The sequence below is a fragment of the Amphiura filiformis genome, chromosome 3 (genome assembly GCF_039555335.1).
Source record: "Amphiura filiformis chromosome 3, Afil_fr2py, whole genome shotgun sequence".
NCBI classification, from domain to species: domain Eukaryota; kingdom Metazoa; phylum Echinodermata; class Ophiuroidea; order Amphilepidida; family Amphiuridae; genus Amphiura; species Amphiura filiformis.
The window spans coordinates 25,572,378-25,591,053 of record NC_092630.1 but is presented as its reverse complement, the minus strand read 5'-3'; the positions used below and the strand labels follow the sequence as shown (position 1 = coordinate 25,591,053).

The window sequence follows — 18,676 nt, the reverse complement described above, 5'->3', positions numbered from 1 at the left end:
TTGAGAATTTATAATTTAAGCTTTTTTAAAAGTTTTAAGCTTAAAGTTGTTTTCGTTAAACTTCCGTGGTCAGGGTACGCGCTGGTGAATTGCGATCGCATAAAAGTGACAAGGTCCCCTACTACGCGCCGAACAGACAACCAATGGGACAACCGACTTGTTGTCAAGTGCGTTGATCAGCCAATCAGCGTGATTGTTTTACCTCACTCACTTCTTACTTCTACTTGATTACAATGCTAGAATCCATCAGCTAGGACATTGACACTGTCGTTGAGGGCAAGGTCCTCTGGAACTTGGAGGAAGTGATTGTACAAATTACATGATTATTAGAACCGGGATTGGTATCCCTAATTATCTTTTCGAATAGCTCTGGCACCTCCTCGTTACCTCCTCGTTGAAACTTCCTCCATAGCACTTCCACACGGGAGTATCACTGGAGGTTGACTTGAGTGCTGGCTGGGTCTGTCTAGTCATAAATTAAGTTGGGGCTTCTGGCTGGTCAAACTTTTACTGTCGTAAATGTCAGTTCGCCGGGTACAGGCACAACAGGGAAACTGTTCCAAATTGCAATTGCCTCATGAAAAATGACTGCTTCATGATGTCAGTGTAAGGAGTCTCATGTAAAACAAGCTGGTTTTCATGTCCCCTTCTGCTCCTGCTTGGTTTTGGCTTGAAGTATTTTGACCCATCTATAGCTAACCGGTTCATGATGATCTTCTGAAGGGTTCTTGTTCTGGTCTTGATTCTTCCCTCTTCAATTGTTTCCCAACTGAGCTGCTGTAACATCTCTGTAACACTCGATGTTCGATGAAAATCCCCATCACAAACCTTGCTGCCCTTCTCTGTACTTTCTCCAGGAGATCCTTATTCTTTACAGTGCCTGGATTCCAAGCAGCGGAAGCGTATTGAAGATGGGGTTTCACCATTGAGTTGTAGAGCTGCTCTTTGATCTGTTTGGTACAGTTGTGAATATTCCTCAGCAGAAAGTTGAGAACTCTAGTAGCCTTTCCGATGCGAGTGAGTCTGGACATCCCACTTCAAGTTGTTTTGGATATGAATGCCTAAATATTGTGTGGAGGTGACTTCTTCCAGTGTAGTGCCTAGCATCTGGTAGGTTGGGTGACCAGGATCCCGCTTTCTGGAGATACGCATAACCTTGCACTTGCTGGCGTTAAATTTCATTCCCCACAGTTCAGCCCAGCTAACTAGCTTATCAAGATCTTCTTGAAACTCCACTTCGCCTTGTGACCCACGATACCCCTGTAGACAATGAGGTCGTCTGCAAACATTTTGCAATGGATGATAGACCGTCAACGATGTCGTTGATAAAAGCGATGAAGTCGTGTGGTTCGGAAACTGTACCTTGCGGTACTCCACTCAGTACTGTATCCCACTCAGACTTCTGGCCGTTTACAATCACCCTCTGCTGGCGATGAGTCAGGAATGCTTTTTTCCATTCAAGTGCGTTACCACGGACGCCGCAGTAGTTCAGCTTCAACAGCAGATGTTTATGAGGCACAACGTCGAAGGCCTTACTAAAGTCTAGAATGGCTATATCAGTGGTAATGGACTTGTTGTGGTAGGAGACGAGGTCATGAAGTGTTGTGATGAGCTGGGTTTCACAAGTCTAAACAGACTAAACCATTTAACCATGCACACTGCAGCACAGTCAAGACAGTCGTGACACTGACGGGGTATTGTAGTCCTATTTAGTAACTAGGTCTAGGAAGTAGGTATATAGGTGAATTCAAATTTGCCATCAAACTGCATCATTTTATACAGGGCTGTCAACTTTTTGGAATTGCTTGGCGTGAGACAGAGGCGTACTGGAATTTGTCGACTTCAATGTTCATTTTGACCCATGATTATTTGAGCCACGGCGCCGAGAATGTGAAAAGCGGGGTGGGGGGGGTGTTTAGGAACAACAATTTATTCATGGCGATGCATGAGATTTTACTCAATTTTCAGCTTTTTGCATGAGGCGTATGGTCAATTTGGCAAAGTCTTTTTGAGACCCCACTACATTCACAAGGCGTGTACTCAGCCGTGAAAAATGTTATTGTTTCAAATGGGATGTCATTGTAAAGGGGAGTATTGTAGCTATCCATTGATATGCAACACGATATGAATATGTCACAAATAATTTGAGATACATTCCAAAACTTTCCAAACTTTTGTTGAGGAGTTTATGTGGAACTGCTATCAAAATCCCTCTAAAATTCCATGTGCGAGTGTCTCATCACCACAGGCCTCGAAATAAGCCAGAATTTCTGAGGGCCATTTGCCCGGGGGCCCTCAATTTTTTTTTTTGGTAGGGTGTGCCACCGCCAGTTTTGAACTCGAGGTCTAAGGAACTGATCGGCCGGCCAAAAATGGGGGTCTAGGGAACTGATCGGCCGGTCAAAAAGGGGGTCTTGGAAACTAATTAACCGGCCAAAAAGGGGGGGTCTTGGGAACTGAGCCGCCAAAATCTGAAAATGGGGTCTCAGAACGAAATCATGCACAGGCCAAACCATGGTTCAATTTTGCGTTTTTGCCACAGATCTTTGAAGGAATCGATTTCACTTTGAATTGTGCATTGAAATTATTAAATCAGGAAAACCATTAATGCAAAATTGGTCTGGATGGCCTACGATGGAAATCTCAGCAAAGTAAACAGCATTCGGATCAAAATTACTAGACCCTGCAGACCTCAGACCTACCTATAGCCTACTGATAATTATAGCAGCAGCCAGCAGCATTACATAAAAGCCCATCATAAAAACAAACCCACAAAAATATTTTTTTCAGTGCCGTCAAAGAAAAACATTTAGGCTACATGAGATAATTGAGTGAAGTATGCAGAATTTTGCAGCCATTGCACTAAACCAGCAGATCGTAAATCACCTTTTAATTCACTGTTATGGCCAGCTGCAAAGACGTGTACATAATTATTTGAGGTACTTTTCCTCATTTGGCAATTTTATTCTCAAAAGAGATCTCAAAATCATTTATTTCCAGATATAAAAATGTTTATCAGCTGAAGGCCTTGGCACTCGACAGAGCTGCAAAATCACTGTTTACAAACAACCAACCAGTGTTGCCACTACTAAAAGAGCCCAAAAATCCCGCCCAAAATTCACATTATTCCTAATACAATGTGTTTCAATGGGGAAGAAATTGAAGCTTTTGGGCTCGCAAAAGTAGCTTTTGGGCTTGAAATAGTAGGACAGAAAACACTCGCCGATGAGAGCGGAGATTGATGATCTGGGACTCAATGGAACGGCTAGAAAAATTTCGGGGCTTCAAGAGCGGCAATCGATGAATTCAGAGGTCTAAGGAACGGCTAGCGGCTCTGAAAAAGGGGGTCGTCACCGCGGCACATATCCGTATAGCTGGGTAATGTGAGTGCCCTCCCCGGGGCCATTTGGGCCCTAGATCTTAAATGTTTGAGGGCCCTCACAAACTTTTGTGGGCCCGAATTTGAGCCATTGGTTATAACCTATAAACCCCATGAAAAAGTGAGAGAAATGGTAAATTTTTTGTGGACCCTTTGGGCCCGCCAGATGTATCTTTTGCGGGCCCTCACTGATTTTCAGGGGCGGAGGGCCCTTGGGCCCTCCTTATTTCGAGCCCTGCATCACCATAAAAAATCATATATTTGGGTCAAGTGAAGTATAGACAACATATTTATCTAGGTTTCCTTGCCAGGCTGTCCAATCTGTTCTTTTAAATTTCTATGTAAATATATATTGTGTTTGGACCCCGGTCTAGGCGAATTTGGCTGACTAGCAAATGTGTTAAAACTAAGGTAGGCATGATCACAAAATTTTCAAGTAGGTTTTTTTAATATTTGGGAAAATAACCTGGTGAGTGCAGTTGAAAGTTTTAATCTTTTTACTTCTTGTTTACTACCTGCACGTATGAACTTACACAACTGTATAGGTTTTTTCACATGGAAATTATTTTGTTTCAAAAGGTGATTATTTAACTTAAAAAATGAGGGGTCAACCATGTCTGTAGCTCAAATATTAAAACAAAGTTTATGGGCAAATGTCTGTTTTTAAAATTTTTCATTTTTCTGCGGCCATCATTGACAATGCCCTACAATGACTTACTGTACAAAAAAGCAAGTAATGCATCATTTTTCACCATGACGATCCGTTTTACACAAGGGCGATTTTATTTTATGAAATCTAACTATCACTGCATGATGACTTCTGTATCAAAGATAAAGTACCAGCACTTTTTAGACTACGTCCAAGTTTCTGGTGTCCAAATTTCAAAATTTCGTATTTTCCTATGGGGATTACACAGTTAAGCCATTTACTGTGGTCGCAACTTTTTGAGTTGAACGTCGCCCTCTATAATAAGCAATGTGGACATACTTTAAAGGTTTGCCTCTCATTCTACAGGAAGATCGGACCCTATCATAATCAGTTGGACGTTTAAATGAGCTTGTTCTTCAAGCAATTAGCAGATAATACCCAGTGTTAATGATAATGTCCGCAGGTCTCAGTTACTGGAACTTAGGGTATTGTAGATGGCTCAAAACTCAACATTTACCTGTTATTCACCTGATTTTCAGGCTCTGGGGTCATTTTCCCCGAAAAAGCATCCAGGACATTTTTTTTTTAATAATAAAAAAAAGTGTGCGTGTGAAGAGCTCTAAGTTGATAAAATTTGTATGGTCAGCACATTTTTATATGGTCAGTCGGGTTACAGGAAACACACCATTATTTTTGTTAGGCCCAGCAAACCTTCAGTGTTGTCTTGAAGGCATTTAGGGAGTGAGATGCAGCTGGGTCACTTGCCAAGTTAATTGTTCCAATCATAGATTGTTTGTGGGAAATACAAGTTGGTGTAAGTTGCCAAATTGTACTGCGGTTGTTGGAAGTGGGAATTATGGCCTCTGGTGTTGGAGGTTTTAGAGACAGACACATCAAGAAGCTTAGAAGTATCACATAATTATCTCTCTCATATGACATAACATCTCAAATTGATATCTTATTCCTTTACAGATTTTTCAAGATGCCATCTGCAAGCTAACACTTATTCCAGACCAACATGGTAGCAAACTATGGCAGATTCTGCATACTTCTTTGATCAGCCTGTTCTTCTGAAACGCCAAAGGCGTCGACGCAAATTGCCAGATGAGCTTCCGCGTAGTCTACGATTCGCTAACTTACCGCCTACCCTTGCAGCCTTTCTCACGAGTCAAGAACGACAGAAACTTCGACATGAAGGTGGCGAGTTCGATGATCTGTTCAATTTTGATTTTGATGGTGACGGCAGAGATTTCTTACCGAACTTGAGCAACGAAGCTCAGGTTTTCAGAAATCTAAGACGGCATGGAAGTGATGACAGTCTAGCTTCAGAGAATGGGGAATACTCACAAAAGCAGTATTATCACGAAGCGATATCAATAGCACCAACTCTTCTTGTACAACTCGGCGCTATTCTGTATCTCTTTAAGAAGGAACATCTTGACCTTCCCAGTGAACTTGTCAATGACCTCCAAGGTCATTACAAATATCTGACTCAACAAGCTCAGTTTAGCAAACTTAAGTGGCAGTGCACAGATAATATCCTTAAAGAATTACAGGAGCAACAGGAAGCTGCTGAGGCAGAGGAAGGGGAAGAAGGGGAGGTGAAGGAGCAAAATGGGGAGAATAAGCCAGATGGGGAGAATAAGCCAGTGAAGAAGAAAAGACAAAGGAAGTTAGATGCTGGTGGAGAAGGTGCAGGACACAGTAAAGAGATTATTCAACATGGTGGAGGAGGAGGCAGAAGTAAATCCAACAAGAAACTGATCAAAAAATCATCAGAGAATGGAACAGGTACTGTTAATAAATCATGCAAAATAATTCCCAGCATTACCACAATGTTTCAAGAGGGGTAAAATTGGACTATTAATTAGACCAGGTTTGTAGCTAGCAGAAATTGAATGCTGGGCGGCAGTTTACAGAATTTGCTTCATTTAACAAGATTTCAACAATAGTGGACTCACCCAATGATCCCCTTTTTTGTTTCCTGTCACCAAAAGACCCCCTTTTTTTGATAATCTATCACTGAATGACCCTGTTTTTTCATTATTTTTCTTCAAATTTTGATGATTTAAAAAAAATAATATTTCTTCAAATTTTGATGAATTTTTGAAAATTTTGAATCTACTTTTATATTTTGATCCAAATTTTTTTCCCAATCTCACTGAATGACCCCTTTTTTGGTAAGATTTTCCCCAGTCTTACAGAAAGACCTTCTTTTTTTAGGGCCTTCTCACTGAAAGACCTAACCCCACTTTTTCGGTGTCAAGGCTCTCACCAAAAGACCCCTATTGTCTGTGTCACTTCCCAAGTTCAAAACATGTTTTTGAAATATCCTGCATGATCTTGGTTTCATTTTACCTTAAAATTGTAGAATGATTTTCCCAAATTTGCACAGTCCTCCCGATCTCCATGTTACCCATTTACTTTCTTGGGTCATTAGGTATAAACTATATAGTAGCCTATATTTTATCAAACATAACTTTGGAGTTTTTCAATAAAAGTGCAATATCGAGGGTTGAGAATAATGCCTAAGACAACAAGTAACTTTATTTTAGTTTATTTATAAGGGGTGGTGCAATAATTATGTGTACCAGGGGTGGTGAATTATAGGGGGTGGCAAAGATTTTTGGCAGGCCAAAAAGGGGGGCAAGCATTTTTGGCAGGTCGAAAGGGGGGTCAAGCAATTTTTGGCAGGTCAAAGGGGGCAAGCAATTTTTGGCACAGATATTTTGGGCACCGTTTCTATATTACGCCCTAAAATGGTGTAGGAAAACATTAGGAACATGTTCAAATATATGCAAAATTTCCTGCTCGCTACGCTCGCATTATATGATAAGACAATTTAAGGTTATAAATTAGGGTTCCCCAAAATCTTAGTGTGTAAAGGGGGGGGGCAAAGATTTGTTGGCACATCGACAGGGGGGGGGCACAGGTTTTTTGGCATGTCGAAAGGGGGGGCAAGGATTTTTGGCACATCAAGGGGGGGCAAGCAATTTTTGGTAGACCACTTTGAGAATTCACCACCCCGGAGGTACACATAATTATTGCACAGCCCCTAAATGCCTTCAATTTACTTTTAACTGATTGTGTCCAACGTCTTTTCACAGGAAATAATCTCAGTCGAAAAGCGTCCACTTTAAGAGGAGATGTGTCAGGATCAGGAGAAACCTCATCATCAGGAACACCACAAGGTAAACCTTGAGAAAGAAGCAATAGGGTCAGTCCATGTCAAAACAGATTGAGTGTACACCCACCCTCTTGGATTTTGCTCTCCTTTGGCTCAGGGATACCTTTCATGGACCCCTAGGTGAGGTCACAAGAAAAAATTCAAATTCAATTTCGTTTCGAATGGCGGGCCATCTAAGTTTGGCGACCTTGACCAAAATTGGGAATTTAAGGTGTCCAAATGACAAAGCGCTCTCTTTGAGAGGCATTTTCTTCTTAATTAAATCAGTTGTGACCCTCTTTTTGAATGTGGTCACTCACTGGCTGTGTCTGAAATGCCTAATGCCAAAAAAGATTGATTTGAATTTCGTTGGGATTTCAGGGGGTCAAAATCAGCACCGTACTGTTCAATCAAATTATCTTTGATTTTGAAGGACCCATGATAATGTCACAGTGCACTTATAGGTCCTAATTATGTTCAGAATGGATTAACCATGTGCCAATGTCTATGAGCAATTCAAAAAAAGAGAAATTTCTAGACCACCTACAGAATTTTAGGCCCCCCTAAAGTGGTTAAGCCACAAATGGCGCTTAAAATTGGCAAATTTTGACACCTAATAACTTTAGGTGTACACCAGATATGAATTTCTAGTCTTTTGCATCTGAAAGAATGTAGTCTAATGTTACTAGGAACATAAGATTTGTTTTGTATTTTTTGTGTTTTGATACTAAGTTGATGGTCCCAAAAATGTCAATTTCAACATACCCTTTTTTCTATTTTTGATCATTGTCTTATTTATCCTGTTATTACATAGTTAACAACGTCCGATTTTGGTGTCTAATTATGTTTTTCAAGATGAGAAATACAACTACATAACAAAAACTGTACAAGGAACCAATGACATCATTATTACAATATGGACGCTTTTGGCAGACATATTGCAAAAGAGGGTCATCGGTTCCTTGTATAGTTTTTTAATTTGCTTAGTTGTATTTCATACAAGAAAAACATATATAATTAGACACCAAAATTACTAAAATCAGACGTTGTTAACTATGTTCAGAATTTAAAAAAGTCGTTGACCTATGAACATTTTTCGTCATAGCGCCTCCTGAAAGGTCTGACACATAACAAACTATACATTTTGGAATCCTCATGACCATACGAGTAATTTGATATATTACTTGACATAATTGGGAGCATTCTGAAAATTTGACCCCCCATAACCTCTACTTTGCATGTGCATCGTTGCCAGGAAGTGCATTTTTGACCCCCTTAAAAATCCATACAGAGGATTAGAAAGTAGTTTTTTCTTATTACTTGACTCAAGAGCAACTTGAAATATCAGGATAAATAATACAAATGGCTATAAAGTGATCAAAAATATAAAAAAATATCATACTAAAACTGGCATTTTGTACCGTATCCTGTATGCATGGTATGTTAGGCAAAAATGACTATTTTTGAAAGCGTCAACTTATTACTAAAACACAAAAAATACAAAACAAATCTTATGTTCCTAGTAACATTAAACTACATTCTTTAGTAACATTAAACTACATTAAACTACATTCTATAGAGGACTAGCATCTACATCCAGTATGTCGTCAGATGTGACAATAACTTTCTACACCACTGGAATTGTCAGAGTTCAGGGAGCAGGGTATAGTGTGTGGGTTGATGAAGTTTTACCTGTGATGGCAAAGCAGGTAATGAATGCCTTGCAGAATGCGACTGTAAACCACTCTGTGGATGATGAATCAAAGGTAGAACAACCAAATGTGTCTAAAGTCAATGCTGCCAGTGAATATACTTTTACATCCACTCCACTGAAGTCATCTCAAATGGTTGGTGATCCGTTACTACACAAATTACTTCAGTGTACTGAAGAGAAAGCCATGTATCAAGGTGAAAATGCCATCTTGAGAAACCAAGTAACTGAGCTGACAAAGCAAAACAAAGACTTAACCGACCAAGTGACAGATGGGAAAGTGAAGCTGCAACTTATGATAAATAGAGTTGCTGATGTAGACTTGCTCGAGTTTGAACTTGAGTGTGAAAGAAAACTGCTTCATGCTAAAGACCAGAAGTTTGCAGATGAACGCGAACAACTCCTGCTGCAAATTCAGGAACTGTCAAAACATGATAATGATATGGTAAGCACACACACCCAGACTACATATAGAGACGTACTTTGTCACCCATCAACTCAAAGCCCATCAACAAAAACAGCTACTTCAAAAGAAGTATGGAACAATGTTCCCACCTGACATTCAATCCCGCCGCCAACACGATCACCAGCTGCAGTATCTACTTCTAATAGATTTGCGGCTCTCGATCAGGCATCAACTAAGTCTCCAAATCTGGACACGCATCCTGCGGCAAGCTCAAATCCTGCATCAAATGCACCGTTGCACCCCAAAGTCAACAGAAACTAAGCCAAAAGCCAAGCCTACTAAACCCAAAGTTGTTCTCCTTGGAGACTCCATCATGACAAGAATCAAATGTGATCGCTCTCACGCAGTGCTAATGTTGTTAATGCCGCTGTTGGTGGAAGAAGGATTGAACAAGTTCAAGCAGTGATATTGTTAGTGGTAAGTGTACAGACGCCGACTCTGTAATTGTACATGTTGGCACAAATAACTTGAAACAGGACAACATCGATACTATAAAGACAAAACTGTCACAGATGTGCAATACACTGAAAACCAACATCCCCAGTCACTGCTCTGTCGCGGTATCATCAATACTTCCACGTGATAAACCTCCTGTTCAAAATATTGATGAATGCAATGAATTCTTAAAAGATCTGTGTAAAGAACACAAATGGACATACATCAACAACTCTGCTGTTACCACGGATCTACTCTATGATGGCCTTCACCCAGACACTAGGGGTATGAGCTTCTTCGCTAAAAATTACCAGAATTTTTTACGTAGTGCTCATCCTTCCCTTTTTCAACAGGGTCGTCAAAAATCCTTCCAGCGCAAACCCCAATTCATCGTGCCCCCGGGGGCTCCGGACTGGCTGAAGTTTCTCCTGTCCCCAGGTGGATCCAACACAGTGAATCCTTATCGCAGAAGGTGAACTTTCAAAGTGAACTTTACAAAGACTCAATTCCTTGTAATCACATGAATGGAACTAATACATGTACCACATGCAATTTTTGTAAATCAAATGTTCATCAAAAGCCCCATTTGTTGTACATGCATAATACTAATGAATATTTTTCTAATGTTGGAAATGACTTGTCAGATGATGTTATTTTTGATAACTCCACTAATTGTGATATTGATAAGAGTTCAATTTATGATCATGATGATATACATGTACATGCATTTAGTGAGCCTATACAGAAATCTTCTGAATCTGATATATATTATGTTGAAAGTGTTGTTAATCATAATTGTTCTGGTGGTACTATTAATAATTTTGTTTGTAAAGGTTCTGCTGCATGTGATGTTGATAATGGTCATTATACAGATATAGGCTCTCAAAATAATGAAGGGTCTAAAGACTCTGATAAAGATGTTTCTAATTCTAATGATATTACTTTATATACAAGTGTCAATTCTTCTCGTAATGTTTCTAAAATGAATGTATAAATGTCAAAATTCTCAGATAACCTCCACCTGTGGAGAATGTTTTAAGAAGGTATTTGTAAACAACTCAGTTTCTTGTTCTCAATGTTCTCTTGATTTTCATTATGATTGTACTGATATTGACAAAGTTAATTCTATTCATCACCACTCAAATTGGCTTTGTAATTCTTGCTTCACCAGAATTTGTTTAGATGAACTTCCTTTCAGTGAGGGCCAATTTATTGATCTTAAGTGTCATTTGAATAGAGGTTTAAAAATGTGTCACATTAATATTCAGAGTCTCAGATACAAAACAGATCATCTCCAAATTTTTCTTTTCTCAAATAATATTGATATCTTATGTGTCACTGAGTCATGGTTAACACCTAACATTGATGATAATGAAATTGTTATTGATGGATACAATTTATATAGAAAAGACCGTGTTGGTATGGAACATGGTGGTATTGTTGTGTATATAAGAGAAGGTATTGATTACAATGAAGAGGTTAATATAAGTATTGATAATGATGTTGAAGTTCTATTCACTGAAATCAATTTGCCTTGTACTAAACCAATTTTGCTTGGTACTGTTTATAGACAGCCTAATTCAAATGCCAGTATTTAACTAAAATTGATCTTGTGTTACAGAATGCTGTGGCTAATTATAATGAGGTTATAGTTGTTGGTGATTTTAACCTTGATTTATTTAAAAGTAACTTCTCTAAAAAGGTTAAAAACTTGGCTAAAAACTCAAACTTTACTCAATTGATCACTGAAGCTACAAGAATTACTCCTGAAACAAGATCTTGTTTAGATCTTGCTTTTGTAACACATCCTGACATGATCACTGCTCATGGAGTACATCATCTTGGCTTGAGTGATCATTCATTAATTTTTGTTGTTACGTAAAAGTAAGAAAATTAAAAACCCTCCTAAATTAATTAAATCTCGCTCATATAAAAATTTCAATGATATTGATTTTATTAACTCACTTAAAACTAAAGACTGGGATATAGTTACTAGTTACTCAGATGTTGACTCTGCCTGGGCAGTCTGGTTTGATATGTTCAACGAGGTATGTAATAATCATGCCCCAATTAGGGAAAAGAAGATTAGAGGGTATCTCCCTGAATGGGTAACTACTGACTTCCTGAAACTTACTAAAGATAAAGAATTCTATTATGATAAAGCTCATAAAACTAATGACCCACTTGATTGGGATAAAGCCAAAACTCTTCGTAATAAAGTCAATAACTTACGTAAAACTCTTAAGAAAAATTACTACAACACAGAGATTGAAAATAACTTGCACAATTCTAAGAAATTATGGAAAACCATTAGGAAGGTTATTCCTGGTAAAAATAAGAGTTCAGTAGCTAACATTAAAGTTGATCAATGATAAAGTAACTACTAATGACAAAGATACTGCAGATGTTTTTAATGATTACTTTACTACTATTGGCTCTAACCTAGCTAGTAAATTTAACTCTCATGATGAAGATAATATTCAAGTTAATAATTTGGGTTATGATTATAATGCTGTGAATGATGCTTGTAAATTTAATTTCTATTGTATATCTGCTGATTATGTTTTTGATCAAATTTGGAATTTCTCAAATAACAAATCTCCTGGACTTGATGATATTGATGTCAAATTATTCAAAACTGCTGCTCCTATTGTTTGTAAATCACTTATGATATATGTAATCTTTCCTTAGCTACTGGTGTTTTTCCTTCTGTTTGGAAAAATGCAAAAGTTGTTCCTATTTACAAAGCTGGTTGTAAATCTAATGTTGAAAATTATCGTCCAATTTCTGTGCTAAGTATTGTTTCTAAAATAATTGAGCGTGCAGTTCATGATCAAATGTATTCTTATTTGTCTGTAAATAATTTTCTAAACCCATCTCAATCTGGTTTTCGTTCACAATATTCTACTGCAACAACAGTTATTGATGTTGAAGATTTTATTCTTATGAACATGGACGAGGAAAGGTAACTGGTGCCATATTTCTTGACCTTAAGAAAGCCTTTGACACTGTCAATCACAGTCTTCTTCTTAATAAGCTCAAGAAGTTTGGCATCAGGGACAATGAACTCAACTGGTTCAAATCGTATCTCATAAGTAGAATGCAGTCAGTAAAAGTAGGCAGTTCTTTATCAGATTTAAAACCAATTAACATTGGAATTCCACAAGGGTCTATATTAGGTCCTTTATTATTTATTATTTTTGTAAATGATCTGCCTGATTGTGTTATATGTAAAACAGTAATGTATGCTGATGATACTTCATTGCTTGTTAGCTCATCAGATCCTTTATGTCTTCAAAACAGTCTAAATTTTAACATGTGTAAAATTGCCAGCTGGTTTAAAAGAACCACCTCACTTTGAATATCAGCAAAACTAAATTGATGCTTTTTGGTACCCCTCAAAATCTTAGTAAGTACCAAAATATTTCTTTAATTTATGAGGGTGTGACTATTGAGAGAGTTGACAACTTCAAATATCTTGGAATTATTTTTGATAGTCACATGACTTGGTCACATCATATAGATTTAATTGCTTCCAACGTCTCTAAACGTTGTGGTGTTATTCGTCGCGTGAAATATTATCTTCCAAATTATATTCTCAAAAACTTGCTGATTCTCTTGTCATGCCACATTTTGATTATTGCAGTCATGTTTGGTCCAACTGTTCACTTACTCTGTCAAGTAAGTTACAAATTCTCTTGAACAACCTTGCTAGAATTATTCTTTCTGCTGATATCAGAACTAATATTGATTCAATGATGTCTTCTCTCAAGTGGCTTAAACTAGATAAAAGGTGGAATAATCATATTCTTATTATGTTATTTAAATGCCTTACTGGCAGAGCTCCTGATTATCTTTGTTCCAAATTTTCATTTACCAAATCCACTCATGATCATGTCACAAGAGGTACTTCCTCCAATTCACTTGTTGTTCCTCAATTTAACAATAACTCTGGTAAGAGATTGTTTCAGGCGAGAGCAGCAAATCTGTGGAATAGTTCTGTTGATGTTGACACTCGCACTAATTATATTTCCTTGAGCCTAAGTGAATTTAAATCAAGAGCTCTCACAATCCACACTGTTCATTGATTTTCATATTTTTCATGATTCTTGTAATTTTTATAATATGGTATTGCATATTTTTCTTGTAATACTTGTGTAATAAATGTATTTAAGTGAATTACACCTGTACATGTATGTCACAGGGCCTCCAAGAATAGCAGTGCTTTTACACTGAAGGAGCTACCCTGTATAAAGAAAGTTGGAAATAAATAAATAAATAAAATTTCAGATGCAAAAGACTAGAAATTCATATCTGGTGTACACCTAAAGTTATTAGGGGTCAAAATTTGCAGATTTTAAGTGCCATTTGTGGCTGAACCACTTTAGGGGTGGCCTAAAATTCTGTAGGGGTCTAGAAATTTCTCTTTTTTTGAATTGCTCATAGACATTGGCATATGGTTAATCCATTCTGAACATAATTAGGACCTATAAGTGCACTGTGATATTATCATGGGTCCTTCAAAATCAAGATAATTTGATTGAACAGTACGAAGTGCTGATTTTGACCCCCTCTGAAATCCCAACGAAATTCCGAAATCTATCTTTTTTGGCATTAGGTATTTCAGACACAGCCAGTGAGTGACCACATTCAAAAAGAGGATCACAACTGATTCAATTAAGAAGAAAGTGCCCTCAAAGAGAGCACTTTGTCATTTGGACCCCTTAAATTCCCAATTTTGGTCGAGGTCGCCAAACTTTGATTGCCCGCCATTCGCAGACGAAATGGAATTTGAATTTTTTTTCTTGTGACCTCACCTAGGGATCCATGAAAGGTACCCCTGAGCCAAAGGAGAGCAAAATCCAAGAGGGTGGGTGTACACTCAATCTGTTTTGATATGGACTGACCCAATATTAGTTATTCAGTGATAGAATATTTGCAAGAGGTATTTTGTAGAGATACTTGTCAGTTTACTCTGTCTGTGTTGTGTAATTTTAAGCTTTAAATATGTGGCCATCCACCACAACTGAGCCCGGATGTCTCCAGTGCCTCCATTGAACGTAACAATAAACAATAGGAAACAAAGGATTTATTGACTGTTTTATTGATTTTTCACTACTTAAATGTCAAGTACTATAGACATGATATAGGCCTACACCATTTTAAGCTAATTTCAAACAATATTTTGGTTGAATATCTCAAAAATGATGATTGGCGACGTCAGGGCTCAGTTGTGCTGGATGGTCACATATTTGATATTCACATTCCTTGTGTAGAAGATTAAGGGCATGTCTCCCATAGGGGGTGTAAGGATTTCAAATAGAATAGCCTATTTCATCACATGCTATATAACCTTGTTTGAAACACCTTGACCACTACATCTATCAGGAAAAATTGGCAATGAGACTGTCAAATAGTATATGGCCAACCAGCTCATGTATACATGTTGGTGATTCTGGTTTTTTTTTCTTTGTTTTTAGCTCCACATTTGTTTCATTGGAAACAAGCATTTGAAATTGGGACCAGGGTCTTAGCTAGAAATTGAGGTTTGCCCATCATTTGAATAAAATTGCTTGTCCTTATTTGACCTTTGAAACATTTACTAGACTTCTACAGCCCATTGGGGGGTTCAAAGAGTTCAAATATATGTTGCTGTGGCCTTGTTTTGGTCTGGTCTACTAAAAATATCAGCAGCCTTTCTCAACACCTACAATTATAATGTACATTTGTAGTATCTGTCAGGCATTGATTTTGCCCATCCCAGGAGCAAACTCCCTGTCTATAATGATTGGCAGATGGGTGTAGACTTATTCCACCAGCCGTCTACACTGCGCATGTACTGTGTTATGCTTCGTAGTGACGACTGATTATCTTACAGTTCAAATTGTGGCGGACCCATGCTTGCGACTTTGGTTAATGTGCCATAGTGCGACTGACTAGCGGCGCGCATGTACCGTGCCGTGTGTACTGCGGTGTGGTGCACCGTTGTGACAAGACCACGCTCTGAAGTTCTAAAAACAACAAACTTGGTCTTAGACACAACTGCGCAGTCTCAGTGAAAGTTTGCAAACTACTTAATATTCATGTGCAACCAGAATCTGGTTGCAAAAGTCAGCCACTTTTTTTCCACGTAGTTTTCTCAGTCGTCAATCCAGAAGATTGACGAATGAGGGCAGCAGTCTAAGATGGGTGGCTAGCTAAGACACTGATTGGGACCAAGCATTTTATTGATTGAGCAATTCAATCAGAAAACTAAAACTTTTGTCTATGCTATTATTATTCAGGTGGCGGTACTGGAGGAGCTGGTCTACATCAACCCAACTTCCTACAAGTCATTAGCTTCTCAATGTCCTCTAAAGCATGTGAGGATAAAGGCTGGATTCTAAGCCAGAATGTAAGAGACAAAGTGAAGGAAGAAAATGAACAACGCAATATTCTGGAAATATGCTTGGAGAAACTCAAAGAGGCACTCACTCATATGTAAGTAGTAACAAACTTGGAATGGGCCTGGGGGTACTCAATTTTGGTTTTGGTAGGGGTGTACTGTGCCGCTGAGAATTTAAAAGTGGACCCATCAATATACCAATTTTTCAAGAAATTTGGACCATATCGATATACCAAAAGTCAAAATTCTCACCCAAATTGTCTTAGTTTTTACCAATTTTACCCAAAATTTTGGCAAAATTTAAAAAAAAATTGGCTAAATTGAGGCAAACTTGGGCTATATTCCAAAAAAATTGAGAAAATTTTGAAAAAAAGGACTCATCCATTTTCTAAAATTGGCCTAGTAAAAGGGGTCATTGATATACCAAAAAAGCTAAAAATACTGCCCATGTTTGTGGCACATCCCATGTATGGCCATTTGTACTGAGTACCTCCCCTGGGGAATGGCTTTTTCAGTTGAAATCCATACACCCGGTATGGAAGACATGACCTTATTCTCCCACTTGGGGAGTGTGAATTTCAAATGAGGTTACATGAATGGGTGACTCCATTTGCAAGCAATACACCCCGTATGGAAGACATGACCTTATTCTCCTACTCAGGGAGTGTGAATTCAATTTGAATCTACACCCATGTTATATAAGATAGAATAGCACAATGTAAAATACTAATATTAAAAATTATTAAAATTAGCTTGGAAGAAAGTTACATTGTTAAAAAAAAGTTATGATTTATTCAGTGCACAAGTGTGATAACATTTCATTTTCATCCTTGATTTGCCAAAGGATGAAACATTTTCATCCCTTAGCAGCTAGGTTTGAGTCTGAAACCCAAAGTTCAAATTTTCATAAAGGATTAAGACTCTTCATCCTCGCCGGATTTGAGGGAAAGATTTGTTCATTATTGTGTTTAAGTAGAGGCCTTCACGACAAGAATCCATAACAAGCAACAAAGTTTCAATGGGTGGCCTGAAGAAGTCTTAAGCAAGCAGTCAAGTTAGCTCAATCGATAAGGTGTTCGACTATGGTGCGAGAGCCTAGGTTGTGGGTTCGAACCCTAGCGGTGCCTAGTACGCTCTCGTGGAAAAATTGAGTTAGCTTGAAATTCCCCTGGACAAGGAACTTACTGCTAATTTGTCTCGTTGTAACCCGTACGAAACTTGGGGAGCTGATCCTGGTTGTGATGGTTATTTGTGGAATGTCTAGGGTGTGCGCTCTTGAAGCAGCAAAGTCCCTGCATTGTTTAATGGTTTATGGAATTATGTGGGGCCGTAGTGGTCAGCGACTACCTGTTAAGTGTGCTGAGGCTTGTGGATCAACGTCTAGGCGTTGTGCCTGTGCGTAGCGCACTATAAATCACTGCGCTTAAATTTTTTTTTAAGAGTCACCCCAGACAAAAGCTTGACAACCTTTTCAATCTAATAGGGCACCAGTTGAAATCTTGTTGCCAAAAAATGGCTGATTTTACATAATATTTAGCAAATTAACAGGAAACATTCTCTCGAGGGTCAGTCAGGCCCAACAGGGTTTTTTTTGTGGCATTTAATATCCTGGTGTTTTCGTTCAAGTGTAAACAGAGATTAATCTTTTTTTCTTTTTTAGGCACCACAGATTTTTTCCAGTGAACCATACTATGAGATTGTACAACCTTGATTGAATTGTTTCTTATTCTATTCCAACAGTAAATTAGATTCTGGGCGCTACAGGGAGCTGGGTCATGATAAAACCTTGTATAACCGTTACTATGGTGATACTAAAAGAGAAGCGATGCAGAAGTACATCAGCAAAAGAACAACTACCGGAAAATCTCCCAATTTCATGACCAAGGCTCAGATCATGCCACCAAAAGTGACTCCAGCCACTCCAGATGCTGGACAGACACAGCTGTTTTATCACAGCCTTCATGATGGATCTGCAACAGCATTGTATCCTTAAATAAAAATAATAATTACAGGGCACTTCTTAAAATAATTTAGTTTGAAGAGGAACCACTAGTTCTATTATAGAGTTCTAGCAAAGCTTTAGCCAAGATTTCAAAGTTGCCCTTCCACCACTGAAAGAAGAATCTGTTAATAGGAATGTTTGATTTTGCAATTCACATTTTGCTTGTATCCCATAATAACTTTGGCAAATTATGCTGACATCACTCACACTTTACATGTTGTGTGACAATGAGAGTCACCCGTGCGTGCCCTCATGATCCGATTCCCACTCACAAAAGGAAAAGTATTGGTTCTATAGACCAAAAGTAACTCCAGCCACTCCAGATGCTGGACAGACACAGCTGTTTTATCACAGCCTTCATGATGGATCTGCAACAGCATTGTATCCTTAAATAAAAAAAATAATTACAGGGCACTTTTTAAAATAATTTAGTTTGAAGAGGAACCACTAGTTATATTATAGAGTTCTAGCAAAGTTTTAGCC

The 18,676-nt window shown here is 38.2% G+C and overlaps 1 protein-coding gene across 1 annotated transcript in view; it reads left to right on the top strand.

Annotated features, from left to right (window-relative positions):
• LOC140147143 (uncharacterized) overlaps positions 1-18,676 on the top strand; it is a 37,225-nt gene that overhangs the window by 209 nt on the left and 18,340 nt on the right. The window contains exons 2-6 of the mRNA XM_072168923.1: positions 5,001-5,819; positions 7,136-7,219; positions 16,091-16,286; positions 17,932-18,174; positions 18,491-18,574. Of these exons, the coding sequence (XP_072025024.1) occupies positions 5,060-5,819; positions 7,136-7,219; positions 16,091-16,286; positions 17,932-18,174; positions 18,491-18,574 (1,367 nt within the window). The 5' untranslated portion in view covers positions 5,001-5,059. The remainder of the gene's footprint in view (positions 1-5,000; positions 5,820-7,135; positions 7,220-16,090; positions 16,287-17,931; positions 18,175-18,490; positions 18,575-18,676) is intronic.